At 35.1% G+C, this 16,852-nt stretch overlaps 1 protein-coding gene across 5 annotated transcripts in view; it reads left to right on the forward strand.

The window, feature by feature from the left end:
* LOC141451842 (uncharacterized) overlaps nucleotides 1-16,852 on the forward strand; it is a 32,805-nt gene that overhangs the window by 8,834 nt on the left and 7,119 nt on the right. Inside the window, exons 1-2 of one of the 5 annotated variants that reach the window (XM_074123567.1) lie at nucleotides 14,535-14,724; nucleotides 15,045-15,114. The exons of 2 other annotated variants lie outside the window; for them this stretch is intronic. In XM_074123567.1, the coding sequence (XP_073979668.1) occupies nucleotides 15,071-15,114 (44 nt within the window). In that variant the 5' untranslated portion in view covers nucleotides 14,535-14,724; nucleotides 15,045-15,070. Of the gene's footprint in view, nucleotides 1-9,382; nucleotides 9,805-14,534; nucleotides 14,725-15,044; nucleotides 15,115-16,852 lie in introns of those variants that run through there. 2 more of the 5 variants (XM_074123564.1, XM_074123568.1) reach the window with 2 other exon arrangements.

Consider the following 16,852-nt stretch of genomic DNA (forward strand, 5'->3'; position numbering starts at 1 on the left):
GAAGGTACAGAACAATTTCCGCTATTTGCTCGCTTTGTACAACGATGAACGGGAAATGCCCAAAATCTGTCGTGAAATCTGTGTAATACCTTGGTCGCCAGTGAGCTTCAGGAGATCATATCTAGGGGGAACAGTTACGAGGCTAGCTTTATTCAAAACTAAGTGCGTGCTTCTTAATTTAAAGTACATGCCTTCGAGTTACAGGACCTCACCAAGTTGCGTTCACTAAACAATCTTTGGCTAAATAATTTTGTGTTCAGGAGTTTGCCCCGTCTTAAGGAGTTTGCCCCGTCTTAAGGAGTTTGCCCCGTCTTAAGGAGTTTGCCCCGTCTTAAGGAGTTTGCCCCGTCTTAAGCAGTTTGCCCCGTCTTAAAAGAACTTTGGGTTCAGTGGTTGGGTAAATGTAACCCTACATTCCAAGAAATAGCGGTGATTTTTAAAATGGAAATAGGTGCAGATTGAAAGCGCCTTTATTAAGGAAATCTCAGGCCCATCGAAAATGAATTCAATTGGCGAATAACCCAAGGAGTTGAATTTATCTTTATTTTGTATTGTTTTATTTGATTTCATTCTCTTCTTTCCACAGTTACACATAATTCTAATAATATTAGATTTATACACATTTTTTAAATAAGTTTTCCATTTTATTATTAGTTTTATTCAATTTTTTATTATTTAAAAAGCGAAAAAACTTTATGAATTGAAATGTATATCGTACAGCTTTGATGGAAGACTTTGCCGACAGTTTTCTTTCCCTTTAAGTTGAAATTATAAATATTATTATTGTTATTATTATTTTTTTTTAATGATTTAAGGCGCGTCAACATCTAAGGTTATTGGCGCCCGGAGCTTTTTCCAGTGCACTGCCGCCTCAGGACAGTGTTCTCTCGTTACAGACGACACTGTCCATCGCCGGACAGTTAGCTGTAAGAAGCTCCTAGGAAGAGAAAATCTAAGGGTCAGCTGCTGGATTCGAACCCGGGACCTCCGCGTGGGAGTCCAGTACGCTAACCGCATAGCTAATCCCTTCCCTAATATTACTATTACTATTATTGTTATTATTATTATTGAAATCATTGAATAAACACATTTATCTAATCTAACTATGATATACGAACTAAGTGCAAACAAATACTTTTACAAAACAAAAATAAGCGCATCACTTAATCCCTTCAGTGGCCAAGTCTATCCGATTTCCAAGACAGAGAATACAGGTGAGCTCTTGTTAGCCGAGAGGGTTCGCTAAATCCAGGAATTGCACCCATCGGCTGGAGGGTTGTTCGGCTGCTCCAAGGGACTCTAAGAGGTGGCCAGTCCACTTTTCTCGCTAAGGGTGGTACTTCCTGAGATGTACACGTAGACGAAGTCTAAAATCACTTTTTCAAACTCAGAGGCACGGATCTTTTCGGTAAACAATCAAAATTGAAAATTGCCACGATTACAAGACTTCCTTTTTTACTAGAGCAGTGTGAAGATTAGTTGGACTAAATTACGTCACTAAAAGTAAAGAATTCATTAAGGGCGAAATATGTTCGGCTTTTTTATTTAATAACATCAATGAAAATTTAAATGGCACCCTCCCTCTTCCCACATGAAATTTTAAGATTTTAAATTTAGAATGAATTTTACAAGAAATCAGAAAATTTATTGAAAGATCTGATTTTGAAAAACTTCCGGTCTGTTTATGAGAAGGTTAAGTAAATAGTTGCTAATTTCGTTTTAGACCCCCCCAGTGTTGCACAATACTGTGATTTCCGTCCGACATCTCTTTTCTCATTCCAGACAGGTTTCGAAGTTTCAGCCGACAGAAGAGGCTGATTGGTCAGTTTTGAGTAGAGAGTTTGATTTCCACTAATAATGTTTCTGTCACTCACAACTCTTTCACGAACACGTCAATACACGGTAAAGTTCAAGCCGCAGTCACTACACGAAAACTGATCAACCAATCTTTGATGAGAAATGAAACTCTGCGATATCCAATGTCTGGAATAAGAAAAATGGGTGCGAAAGCAATGTTGGGTACTATGGCGGATGAAATCAATGTTGAATTGATAATGGCAATCTTGTAGGTTTTTAAACTTAGACGTGGAAAAGTGACTTTGAGAAAACGGTCCGTAATTTGGGGTCGCAAGAGAAGATCAAGAAAGGAAAATCTCAGAGAATTCAATATTTGATTAGTGATTTTAGCGAAACACCCTCCCGTTGACCACCTTTTTTTGGACCTCGGAGGACCCCCAAAAAAAGAATATTTCCTGTGAACACACGAGATCTAAACTGATAACAGCAGCAATAGAGAGTTAAAGTAAAATAAATTAGCTCTTCTTTTCGGTAGAATTTAGAATAAACAAACCGTTGATTGCTATTTCTTTACTCTTTAATTACAATTTGATGGATTCAGGATACAAACAAAATGGAATTGGAGAATAACAATTTTATTAGTAAAACTGGTGTTACTAGAGACGGACCGTTTGCTCTCGAGTTACGCCTTACTCAGCGTCTACAGTCACTCAACACCGTCTTCTGCATCAGGGACTGTGACAATAGTAATTCATCCAATCTGAACAATTTGAACTAGAACTAGACTCACGACTATTAGACAAATTAGACAAACCCTAATAAATTGATACCTACTCCTCGTATTGATCCTGATTTTTCCCCGGGGAAAACAAGTTTTATTGACCCCCGTCCCAGAAAAGGGATTTTCAAAGTTCAGTCTCTCTCTCTCTCTCTAGGAATAGAAATATCTCAGCCGGATTAAACAATTCGCAATCCTCAGTTTTTTGAAATTTTGTGTAAAGAAAAAATTTCTATTTAAGGCACTTCATGGAAAGGGACTTGAGTAGATAGTTTTCCTTAAAGTGTCAGGTTAAGGATATGTAGGAGTTTATCCTCAACAAATTTTCACGCTGAATTTCTGCGCTAGATTTTGAGACTTTCTTGAAACTTGGTCCTAAGATTTTCTCAAAAACAGTAATTCTTCTTAGAATCACACGTAGAACTTATTCTAAGTAAATTAAGTTTTTGGGCAACTTTAAAAAGGCTTTCCAGCCGTGAGGATAGATTTCTAAAGTGTGTATTCAAATATTTTTCGGATTCTACAGACTCTCACTAATTAATAAACATTTTTAAATTAGTATTTTAAAGACAATGTATAACTTGGAAAACTTACGCGAAGAGGAAGCTATAAATATTTTTAGAGGATTTGTTTTCCCGGTGAAAATGCAATTTTGGAAGAATTTCCACTTCCACTTAGGAAGAGAAAATACTAAATTTTCCACACTTATTACAAATTGTAGAAACTAAATTGAAGTTATAAATAAATTGTTGACAAAATTGTAATTTGAAAAATTTATGACACTTCTGCTAGTAGGGGTTTTCCAGTTGTGATGTCATTGCCGTCTGGTATCCCTTTATTAGAAGGAAAAACCTCTCTAAATAGGAATTGTGAGATAATCAGTAAAAAACGTGAGTTTTAACGACAGTAAGAATCATTCAAATATTTTGTCGGCAGTAAAAAATTCTGATATTTGTTTTTGCTTCGTATTTTATGACGCTTTCTTGGTATGTAGTCGATTCCAGATAATTTAATTCTGAAAATGGTGGAAGATACAACTTTTCTTTCTAGGTTGTTTGTCCGTGCTGTGCATTTCCTGAATGAGATTAGATTAGGATCTGGATGTCTTTGTACTTATTTTATTTGTTCTGACTGGAGAGGGAAACGCTACACTATCCTCAGCCATTCCGGGCCTGTAGCTACCCCAGAGAAAAAGAACAACTCCTAAACTGGACCTTGAATGAAAATCCAGAACCAGACTTGAGCCACAGCTAAGATCTTCAGCTGTCCGAAGAAATGGTACAACCACCTTAAGAAGGAGAAAAGCCTACTGTCTATCTGTCCCGCCCAAAAGGAAACCTGGCCTCCTCACGCCATTAAAAGGCGTCACAAGATGGCTGTTTCCTCCAGCTGCTCTGTAAGACCAGTACTCAGACTTGAAGAACAAGGTCGCAAATCGCAGGAAGTTAAAAATCTGCCATTACAAATTGCAGCCATCATGAGGATGGTAAAAATCTTTTGGGCGAAACTGCAGTTTTTAGTTTTTTTGGGGGCGCGCGTATTTTCACGAACAAAGATTTTCACGATTTCCGTAAAATTTAGCTCGCATCCCTCAAAACACACGTCACTTCTATTTGGAAAGTCTTCCTTGGATTATTTTCTGAGAGGTTCTCGGACAACTTTAAACTACACCTCTGAAGTGTTATTTTCCAGTAAGTGTTTCGCCGCCAATAGAATGGTCAAGCATTACTAGAATTGAGAAAATCTAATGACTGGAGAAGCAACTAGACCGAGTGTTCATTGCATATTTTGAAAATGGCTGGAAGGATGGTAAATGCTCGAAATGCTATTTGTCCAAACTTTAAGGCTAGTGTCCTAAAATAGGCGATTTTCTTGAAACCTCTTGTTTGTTTAATGCGGATGCTAATTGGTACTTATTGTGAACAGGATAGGCGATGATACCTAACCGGCGTTTAGTCTTCGCCTTTCTCAAATCATTTCAAGGAAATAGTAACGATTTAATCCAACTACTCACGGATACTGTGAATTAAAAGTATCGACATAATTCTGATTTTTGCCTGCAAAATCGAATAATATTTTGCCCTGACGAATTGGACTGGGTGTAAGTCATGTGAGTCTTGAACGCCATATTTTGTTTTCATGGGGGTTTCAAAAAAAGGATTTCCGTAGTAATATCAATTAGTTTTTTTATCCGTTCATAGCACTTCCTCTTGACAGCGATTGGACCAAGTGTAAAGAGAGAGAGGGTGAGAGAGCAAAGAGGGTCACGTGAAGGTCAACATCTGTTAAAGAAAGCAACATGGCAGGTGTGAACTACCGAGATACAGCGAGCGTGCAGTGTGTGTAGAATCTGCTTGACAATATCTAGAAATAGACACATTAATCTCCGAGTGCGAGGCTGCCCGTGGTAGACTGCCTGGCTACCCCCAGTAAGACAACACACCTTGGGTCAGTGTGTGCGTTTTCACTACACTCTCCTCTGGCCAATCTATTTATGATCAACCTCACACTAGCGCACTCTCATCTCGCTTTAAAGCACTAACTTTATAGACGATCATTTAACGCAGAATAAAAGGAATGAAAAGCTAATCAGGCTCCGCACGCCTCGTCTACTCGCCGGGAGATTACATCTTTTATCGCATAACAAGTTTTTACGAGTAAATACAATTAACAAGAGTTCAATTGAGATTATTATCTTTATCGCTTCTTTTTTATTTACTCTCGCTCAATACTCCTAAAAGGAAGTACTGGAGATCGTAGCACACCTTAGGATTGAGTATTGGCCGGAAATACTTGTTTAAGGGACCCCACTAACGTTAATAAATCAGGTCACATAAAATGGGGAAAAAAAGACAAAATAAACAACGATCAAAAAAAAAGAAACTCCTAAAAAATCTGTAATCCTGAAATGCACAAGTAACAAATATTGTTCCTGCAACATCTAATAAGCAAGCTCCTAGAGAAAAATTTGTTAAAAACAGCCATAAATGAAGTAAAAAAACTGTTATACTTTGCTATCATGGTAAAGAGCCTTTGAGTTATCATCACTATGACAAGTTTCAGTTCAGACTTATATAATTACGTACTTTATTTTAATATAATTCTATTCAATTTCACACCAATCACATTTAAAATTCTTTTTGAAAAAATATCTTTAATTTAATAAAAGAAATTCTCATTTTATCCAATAAAATTAAAATATATAATTTATTTTGGGCATGCTGAAGAGCCACACAATTTGGATAAAAAAGCCGCATGCGGCTCGCGAGCCGTGGGTTGCCGACCCCTGCTCTAGAGGATATGCATGAGTTTAGAATTGATTTTGGAAGCCAAAACTCCAGCTCTGAGCACGGAATACGAGAACACAGTCATCACTCTCCTTATCTATATGAGATTAATTATCCCTAAGAATCGAATAAGATCAAGGGAAGTCCATCTTGATTGGTTTCATTGGGCTCACTCCCCTTGAAAGTTTTCTCTCAAGGGTAGAAGTTTGCCCTTTGTCGGTAGGATCTATGCTTTCTTGTCGGCACACCTTAAAGAGTTATAAACAAAATGTTACTTTCAAATATAAATAATATATCCATTTAAAATTAAAGAAATACTCAGTTAGCAAGAGAATTTGTGAAGATGATAAATTGAATGAAGTTAAAATCTCTTCAGCAAACTGATGATGGATGAAAACCCGAAATTGATGTGGAATACATCGAACAAACTTACTTCGATCGATAAAATCAACTGCACTTAAAGAAAATCTTACTACTTTTTGGCAAAAAACAAAAAAAAAAATCATTAAAAAATAGACACAGATGGTACTTTCGTCAGGCATATTTTTGCCCTAAAATGTTTTGTTTTTTTCCGAATCCACACCATGAAATGTGGATCATGTGATTTCAATAATCCTGAACACTTTTTCTTTTGAATTGAACAAAATATAAATGTTGGACAACCATATTTGTCTAGAAATGCACGGCCAGTGGAGTCTGGACTCAATCCAACTGTATAGTTTACTAATATATACCACTTTACGTGAGCAGGCAGCTGTAAGTGTGAATAAATCAAGAGTCTGTCTGTATGTGCAGTCTGTATACAGTATAGAACCTAACCAACAGATGCTGTGGCCAGCAAAGCATAACATCTTATTTTAGATAGATCTAAAATTAACTAGTTGAAACTTTAAAAATAATGGACGCATTGTGATCTTGATTTTGTTCATTTTTTTTTTGTTTTTATTAACTTTAACTTTTCTATTTACTTTTTTAAAATTTTCTTCGGAAGCACATGTCTTGAGACCTCGAATTCTCTGTCGAAACGAAATAAAAAATCAGAGCTTCCTGTGGTATCTCGGTTTTAGACTAGAAATTTGTATTTAATTAATTTCTAATACTGTCGGAATGATTATGATGATGATGACTGTCGGAAGGTTAAAAATTGCCATCAGATAAGTCAGGATGTTCAAAATAAGCGCATTTACACAAACCAAGTGGAAAGATGGTGTAAATATCGTGATCAGTTAAGAGGGAAATGCTAGCTCAGCACCAGTTATATTTGTGAATGAAATCTGATAGCGAAGGAGAAAACTAAAAGTTAGTGTCTGTGTTTTGATCGTTACTCTACCAGAGTGTACAATTTCATTCATAATTTTACTGTTCATTCAGCTTTTAGCGATTATCCAGGATTATTGCAACGTCAGAGCATAATAAACAGTAGTTGTGCTTAGTGTTCAAAACTACGAAAAAAGAAAAATAAATAAATAAATAAGGCGGAAAAATAAGATAATTATTAAATATTTTTCTCGTTCTTCTTCCATTTTATTGGCTGCAATTCCCAAGAAAGTCGAGTGTAAAAAATTTAGGAGCCCCTTCCGAAAAATAATGATAAAACTATTTTACTAATTAACAAATAACTTACAGTTTAAAATAGTTCAAGTATAAGGGTTGATTAAACGCTAAAAAGGTACACAAATCAGCAAGTACCCAACATTTTATTAATATGTACTTCTTTGATATAATTTAAGTCATTTTACTGCATTAACATTTCATTAAAAAAATTTAAAAATTATTAGATGTCACAGACCTTTGTGCTTGCCACTTCATTTATAATAATTTTTTGGTGAAATCTTCATCTTCATAATTAAATAGAAGCTTTATTTTTCAACTCTATTCCTAATTATTTTTCTGATTTATCTTTATTATGCCCTTTATTCTGTGTAATAACACACACATGCACATTAAAATAGAAAAAAGACAAAGGTTACTATTTAAATTTGAATACTGAAGTTAGAACAAAATTTGAATCTTCAATTCGTCAATTGGATTCGAGGAGCACAAATAACACACAGTTAATAACAAGTAAATTATTCAACAATAATTATTGATTTCTCTATGATAATTTACACTAGTCCCTTTAATTGAGTACTTGCACTAAAATACTTTAATAATTAACTGTCCTAAAAACGTGCATATCTTATTTACTAATATCAGTCTGACCATGGCTTTAGAATTTAATAAAAAAATATCGTATACCTCACTTAAAGTATCATTAAAATTTTAATGGTAATAATTATTACCATTGATGGTAATTGCCTCCAAAAATAATTTCGGCCAAATAAATAACGACTGAATAAACTGGCGTTAACAATCACCAATTCTTGAGACCTTCGATTCTATGCAACATATTGAATTCTTATAATATTATTATACAGTTGGTAAGAATTATTTATTGGTTGGGTAGCAGCGTGCTATTTGTTGTAACATTGGACAGGTTTTAGCTAGCCCTGATCAATAATAGTTGGTACTCCATATCCTTCTCGAAATACCTGAAGTGAACACTCACAGACTTTCTCTAACTACCTCGAGGCTCTAACTTCTAGGCTTTTTCAAACTTGGAATGTTTAAACATAACTAATCCTCGAGAGTGTGCTCTGAAAACGAATTGTCTCTGGGGAAAATAGTAATATTAAAGTTATAATAAATGTAGTAGATACGAAGTACAAATCTCAGGAGACATTTTTGACCAGGCCAAAAAACGGTGCTGAAATTTCATCAATTACACTTAATAGCAAATAACTGGTAGAATCATTTATATTAGAACACGTACAAAGGGCACTTTTCAGGAAATTTTACCCATCTCCCTTCCAGAGGGGTAATTAAGGGAATTGGCGGGGAGGTTACATAGTTCACGGAAAATAGAGGGAGCCTCTTTTCCAGTAAATCTCAAAAAGAGGAAAATTCCTTTGGCAAAGTGCTATCTCCGGGCTAGCCTTTCTGACCGCTAAGTTACCCATACAAACTTGCAGTTTCCCGTGATTACATCTTTATGTTTGGGCTGGTGTGCTCACACTCCCCCAGTGATCATGATTCATGTACCATTTTTTCAAACTCAGTATTATTATTATTATTAATTCTCAAATGGTATTATTTCCGCTTAAAACTAGATACCGAAAATTGTGCACAATCGTAACATTTTGCTTACCGAGTTAGCGAAGGTAAAAAGAACCAATGAGGTTAAAGCTCTAATATGACATCATCATACAGCTAGTTTTGCAACACACCTGTACAAAGTAAAGTGTTCACTTATCAACCAGTGATGGTCTCAAATAATCTAAAGATGAAAACGTAGCTACCCAAAAATGGGAAGTTACCTCTTTTTGGTTTCTCGCAAGTTTCTTAATAGAACAAAAATCGTAAAATTAACATTTTCCAGGGAGAGATAAATAAACGTATTTACCATAATTTCTTGGGGAGGGGGTCACAAGTGAAATTGTTTATACAAAAATGGGATAAAGTTTGTATGCATCAAACATCTTCCAACTTGAATGAATCGTTCCAATCTTAACTGACTGAAAATGGCTCTTGCGAGATCTAAAATCCAAGATTTGGGTTTATACTTTAACGAACATTTTCGGTATATAATAATAATTCGATAATCTGCACAATCTGCCGAGTGCCTTAAATTATCGATTAGTCGAATTAAAAAATTTGAGTTAAGGTTAAGAAAACATCGACTTGTAAGTGGGAAGGTTATAAAATGCAATAATTAAGAATAAAGGTGTTAAGTTGAACACCGTCTAGTGTGCTAAGTAGGTCTTGTGGTGAATCAATACATTTGTCTAGACTCTAGACATCACCGGTGGCAGTTATGGATTACACAGGCCAATGTTCGCGGCCATTCATCTGCTGTCTTCAGAATGTATCTGCTTAAATGGTTCGAAGAGTTTTGTGCTCACTGTAAGTAGACATTGCACGCAGTTGCTCCGGACACGTCTTTCTCTCAACTTCTATTCTCCAGTTGCTGACTACAGCAACTTACACCTCAAAATGAGCTTAAAACGAATTTTCCAATAAAAATGAAATAAATAAAAAATTTTGATTTACACAGGAAGTTCAAAGTAAATTGGAGATGTCATTTTCGAAAAGCTTAAACACTCCTAACTTCTTAATTTAGGGTTAGCCCTTAATACACCTTCCATCTACCTGTCTAGGGTGAAATGAATCATAATTCATTCTTACGATCTTTATATAAGAAATATTTAGAATCGTGGCAATAACATCGATCGTGTAACGTAACGCCCAGATCGCCTTCTGGTTCCACCATTGTACAAAACGTACATTTTCCATGTGTCAACTAAAAACAGAAAATCTACACGATTTGAATAACTTAAACGAGAGATAATTAGCGAACAGTGTTCAGTCTAAACACCATCACCAATCCGTAGTACTAACAATTAGAAGAGGTCAGACTATTCATCAAGCACACCTGCTGCTTCAAGATTGTATTACATAATGCGCAGTAAGACTTGCATTGCGCATTTACTTTGTAAACACTACAGTACTGTGACATAAAAGCCATTATCTTTAGTTGCTTTATTATCGTGTCTATTAAAAGATATTGGATTCATCGTTTGAAACAAAACGATTACAAAGTAGTGTAAGGAGACAGTTGCGAAATCTAGCGGCCTTTCTAGACAATGGAAGGTGTTTTGCTACCATGCTACCATTGTGATCGGGAAAGTGGTGCAATGGTTCATTAATCCCCCTTCATTCCATTCATCTTACGGTCGCCTATGACGACCGTGGTTCATTTTTAAGGATTGCTAAACTCTATCTCCTTCCTAGATTTCTCCATTTACAACAATCTGGAATGACAATCTTCTTACAATTGCCATTCTCAACGATCTTCTTCAAACTTTGGAATCATAATTAAAACTTACGAACTTTATGGTTTTTGTAAAACGGTACTTTACAACTATGCGACCTCCAGCAAAACAAAAAATTGCAACGCCCCTTTAAAGTTGAAAAGATCTAAATTGGAAGATGTTTAGTGGGCTGCTAATTTTAAGTTATGATTGGGGCTCGTCCTCAAAATCTATTATCATCAGTGGTCCTCAGAGTCTCCTGGGCTTTTCTTAAAAAAAAATAAAAAAATACTAACGAAACCCTTCAAATGAACCTGAAAACGCTCTGATGGCTGTGCATCTGATTTCTGTAAAGATTCTTCGATACATTTTAACAATAAAAATAAATACATTTAGACATACAAAAAAATGGCATACTGTTAATCTAAGTTACCTTGTAATTTGAATTTTGTGTTAAACAAAATTCAAGGTACCATCACCCATATTTACCGAAAGGTGAGTGTGAAAAACAAAAAATTTATATGAAGAAAATGATAAGTTTATTATGAAACTGTTAAATGTATTAATTGCGATGTTTATTATTTAGAAGTTCCTACCAACAAATATGTAGTGCAGAATGCGCTAGGTGTTAAGAGTCCATAAAAAGTCACAATGAAGTACGCCAATCAGTTTGCTAAAGTTTACAACACATTTCTTCAATAAATTAGAATGTTTTCACGATTCTCCCAGAGTCGCGATTTGCCGTCAGCGTTAAATGTCGCTGATTGCTGAGTTCTACTTTTCTTGTTAGCTCCATCCTGGTTATTTGGGCATCAATTAGCCGACTTGAATTTAGGCACAACTGCAGGAGTATCTCCTTTCCCTCTGTAGCCAAGATGCTCAACAACTCCCGTCCTTCACACCCTTACTGGCGGTAGAGAAAGTACTGCAACTCCTGACTGGAGGAGCAGCAAACCAAAAAAAAAAAAAAAAAAATAGCAACAAGTCTTGTAAAGAATAAAGTAACTTTAAAATATTGAGCTCTATATTTAGTACAGCGAGTTTATTTAGCAGTCCAGACTGTAAAAATAAATAAGCAAATAAAGTGACCATAATAAAAGTTAAAAAAAATGAAATGATAATGTTTTCGGCAATTTTTTTTAAGCGTCTGGAAAGTGCAGTTTTTTGGAGCCGAGCTGTTCTCTTTTTTTAATGTACTTGGGACAATTCAAACTGGTTATTGTTACCGTGTATGTACACCTTCTTTTTGGACGTACTGGTTTTATATCCAGGAGGAACCGGAGAGTGGCTTGAGGGAAGAGGTCAGGAGAAGACTTGCGGAGAGTAACGATTACAGCAGTCCAGCAGTTACGAGTAACATTATTACAAGGTAGTAGAAGAGGCTGGGATAAGAAATGGGCAGGCTTTAGTATGTCTGGGGTTGCAGACTGCTTCCAGGGCTATATATATACAAGAATTATCAATGAGCTTGTTGAGAAAAACGACGAAGGACGAAGTAGAGGGGGCACTGTAGGTGCAGCAGGCTGCACACAACTGCATCGCAGACAGGTCGGCAGGGTAATTGCCGGAGATGTCCTACTCTACAAGATATTTGGCAATGACCTTAAAGCCCTAAGCCTCGCTTGACTTTTTCCCCTCCCACTGTTTACACTTATCTACCCTTTATAACCTCTCAGGCAGACTCCAGTCAGCCGCCTTTTTTTTTGTTTATACGCTTTTCTTTGTTTTTCTTTTCGTTGGTGTACTCCTTTTTATGACTTCGTATTCTGCCAAGTGTGGGAAGGCAGCGTAATGATGATGAATTTTAACGACCTCACATTTCACTCAAGTTTCGAGAAGCTGGAATGTTCAGAACTCTGCATTAAATTTTGCTCAATTAGAGGCTGTCGCTGAATCTAGACAATAACTCTGTGGCTTGGTGCAAGAAGTGCCAATGTCAAAAAAAGGATTACCAGTGTACGTTCTCTTTGGTTTACCTGGAGGGGGAGGAAATATTGATGCTAAATTTTGATATTGGCACTAGTAAGTTTTAGTAACTCAGTTACTACTTTGAAACTGACTTCGGCACTCCTTGCAAGAAAAATTTTGATAGTTAATATATGAAAACAGATTTTTAACTCATTTTTACCAAAATCTGACGTTGGCACTTATTGCACCAAGCCACAGAACTAATAGATGTAACAGTTCCATTAGTAAGATAACCCTTCAGCCGAACTGTTATGGATTTTGACGTCGCTGACAAATTGTTAATTGACAGGACAGTAATAGCAAAGCAAATGAAACTCTACGATTCAGTACACGGCAAAGTAAACACTCCGTTCACCAAAACTTGATTATAACCCATGACAATCTAACAACTCTATCTTCTATTTTGGTTAGAGCCTTCTTGAGTTTCACTGAACTACTAAGTTCTTAATAACAACAATTGTTTGATTTTTTTTCCCTTCTACGTTGCATTTTTGGATTGCCTGCGTTTCTTTCCCCTTTTGGTGGAACCGCCCTTCTAATACAATCAATCAATTCTCGGGAGCTTTATTCCATGAAACCAGAACATTTTTGTTCGTGGTATTACCAAAGTTCAACTTGAGATTATTCTCAGTGTCGATTTTTTTCAAAAAAAACTGTTTTAGTAAAAGTGTTATTTTATTCTGCAATTGTTATTGTTTTATTTTGTTTAAAAATTTCAACCAATTAGAAAAGAAAAATACAATGAAGGGAAAGTGATGCAAACAGAATCAAAGATCGATTTTTTCTTTGACTATTGTGGATTATGTAATACCAGTCGCTAGGATTGTAAATATACTGATTTTTTTTTGCATGAGCTTCTGCAGCTGCAAAATCAGCGTCATTGGGCGAATAATTGTGTCCACTTAATACAAATTTAAGCTCTAATGATTCAGCTGTTATGTCTTCACTCGGAATTGATTTCAGTCAACTTAATACAGGTTTGTTTTTTTTTTATTTCGATTCTGTCCTGTACACGAATCTGAATAAATTATATTTTTAAGAAAATTCTTTGCATATCAATTAATGTGTTTAGTGTAAACACGATGACACTTCTTACGAACCCCGCCATTCTTGGGTTATAGACCAAATATACTTCTAGCCCTCGTTAAATCATGACAACTAAGACCCATGCACAGATGTGGAGAGTTTTGGTAATTATAATGCTTTTTCTAAGTCAAAACTAAACGGTAACATTTCGTCTGAAGGTCTTTAATCGATTATTAGCCATTCTATTATGGGCAGTTATTATGAATTTATTGTTTTTCAGTGTTGCTAACAAATATCGAAGAAGGAAGGATAATTTGGCTATTATTTTAAAGTTTAAGTGTAAAAAAAAATTATTAATAAAAATTGGACTCACTATAGCTTCTGAAATTAGTATACAACATATTCAGAAGCTATAAAAGAAATGGCTGTCTGTCCTAGGAAAAACTTTAGTAACGAGTAAATCCTTCAATAACTAAGCAGAATATGATGTATTCCATCAAAATTTACAAAAATCATAAAATATCAAAAAATGGACTTAACCGCTTTGACTTCTGAGCTTTCTCAATGAATTAAATTCTTAGATCAAATATATCACTACATACTGTTCCAAGCAATTCGTAACATTAGTCTATATTAAGAAAAATATAAAAAGTAAAACTGCATTATTAGAGGAAATACAAAATTTTTAAAAAAAATAAAGAAATCGATAACACTCAAAATTCAGGTTGCGGTACATCGCCACCTTTTGTTGAGATTTTTACCATTTAAAGGCCTTCACTAATAACTAACTCTACAGCTGAGAGAAATATACATAGGTTTTAGGTTAGTTGAGGTGCATTATTAGAGGAGAAATAATAGGTTTATATGGTTTAGGATTTTACTAACCTCAAACTGAAAAATGAATTTAGTTTTTTGTTAATTTTTTAATTTTCTAGTGGCATTCTCGGGTCATTTATCCAATTCGGAAATAAACGGAAAAATAGAAATAACTGTGCTACCTCGAATAAAGTGTAGTTAGGTAATTAGATTGATGAGCGCAGGATTAATTCGTTGTGTAAATTAATCATTTTAAAACAAATTGATTTTATTTTAATCAGACATAATTTAATTAGTTTCAAAACGTGTTACTTTTCATGATCTAAAAGCTCAGGATTTCTTTACCATTAAGTTTTGTCTTTTTTTTTATATTCAGAAAAATTATTAACATTTCAGGAATAGAAACTAATTTTTCTTTAATTTTTTTAATTGCATTTTTAAATTGAAGTGGAATAAACAAAAGTGTCTACAAATGTACCATTATTTTTAAGATAGTTTTTAATATTTTTTCATTATTTGAAGGATTTATCACTTTGGTGGAGGCAATAATGTATGTTGTTTCTATTTACAGCTGGGACGTGCTGGGTGAGAGGTATGGGTTTATTACTGGTAAATAGTGCATGTTTATCTGTCTGCATGTTTGGTGTTGTAAACTTTTTTTTTCATCATTTTAATAAGATTCCTTTGATCTCTGTACCTCTGGCATTATATCTAACTTACTTAATTTCTACTAGTATCCAAAACTTAGAGAAGTTAGCGAAATCCAGAAATCGATGGCAGAATAGAATGGATTAATTGGATTGTTACTTGAAGATTGTCCCTACTTAAACTACCGCTAGTAATTGAAGGCTAATTTCATCACAATTCTAAGTAAGCCGCAGAAGGTTACCGTGCTAATGAGGGGGTTGTGAGAAGCTGGGCCAATTGCCAATCTCATATGTATGAGCCCAAAAATGACGTGCTTTACCCCCCTGCTTTTTCACATAAAAATTGCTTTATTTTGTGTGTAAATAACTGCCTTACGACTTTTCAAGTAAACTGCAAGACGCGAGTTTTTTTTTTTTTTAATAATTAAAGTGACTTATAGTTTTTGCTAATTAATATTAATAGTTGTAATGACTAAATGAGGAGGAGTTTATAACCAGACTAGTTGCCTACACTTTTTTGTTCTTGTTACTACGATGTGAAGGTTACTTTTAACAGCAATTAATTTAGTAGATGGAATTACTAACTGGTAGACATTGTGTAGTAGTCAAGGCTTAACAAAAACCTGCAATAGAAAGAAAAAACTAGTTGTTGTGACTTATAAATAAACAACTGGCAAGATAACGTACTTTTTTTTTGTTTTTACCATAGCTTTAAACTTTGGTTAGTTTTTCAATAAAACGCAAGTGTGTGTATGGTTATATAAAAGTGAGTAGTGGATAGAACAAGTGTTAAAGAAGGAGGTAATCTATCAAGAACCTAGTTTGTGTTTAGAAAGAAAATGGTAAGTGTTTATGGGTAGAAGAGTGAGTAAATGGTAGGCAATGTTTGCAAGTAGTCAGACGTCAAGACACTAACCTCTTTACATTTGAACCAGTGTATTAAGAGTGCTTACTAACGACAATTGTGTACATCAGAATGCCAGTCGTGTACCTGTGCATCCAAAATAGAGTAAAACAAAGATAACCACTTGTGGAAACACAACTTAGTCTTGTATATCACCTAACTATGAAAGAAAGATGTGTCATGTTAGGAAAGTAACAAACCCAAGCAATTATCACCCTGGTTCACGCTTTCAATTGCCTCTTTCCTTTTTTCTTATTTGAATTTGCTTTAATTAAATACTGCATTGAGCAACAAAACTATCGCTCAGGCGCCAGTTTGATCGCCTAGTCCATACGACATGCCTACAGACAAATATTTGCTGGCAGTTATGGATAACCACTCAAAACTTCTCCCTAAATACTCCCAAGATATTCTGAAGAACATCTTTCAAATTTAGAGAAATATGGAGATCCTAAGTAGGGTTTATTCCCTTTTAGCACCTCATATATATCCACGCTCTTTAGAAAATTGCGAGAAATGAAGAGATAGCCATTCCATGAAGCAAAATCCTCTCTGGCCCTCTCCAGCAGTTCTTAGGATAGTTTCCACACATTATGGAACCAACCAGCACAAGGAAATACCTTCGCGCTACTGCGTTTCTCCGAAGATGTTAACCCATGTTGAGAAGTTGGAAGAATTCTTAGGAATTTATTCATCCTCCAAATCTAGTAACCATCCTAGTTTTCTGGGGAATTCCCTGAGAAGCGCGGGAAGTAGTAATTATCTCCTGATGACAGATA

The sequence above is a fragment of the Rhodnius prolixus genome, unplaced genomic scaffold (assembly GCF_049639745.1).
Source record: "Rhodnius prolixus isolate KJV_2025 unplaced genomic scaffold, Rpr scaffold_14, whole genome shotgun sequence".
Lineage (NCBI taxonomy): Eukaryota > Metazoa > Arthropoda > Insecta > Hemiptera > Reduviidae > Rhodnius > Rhodnius prolixus.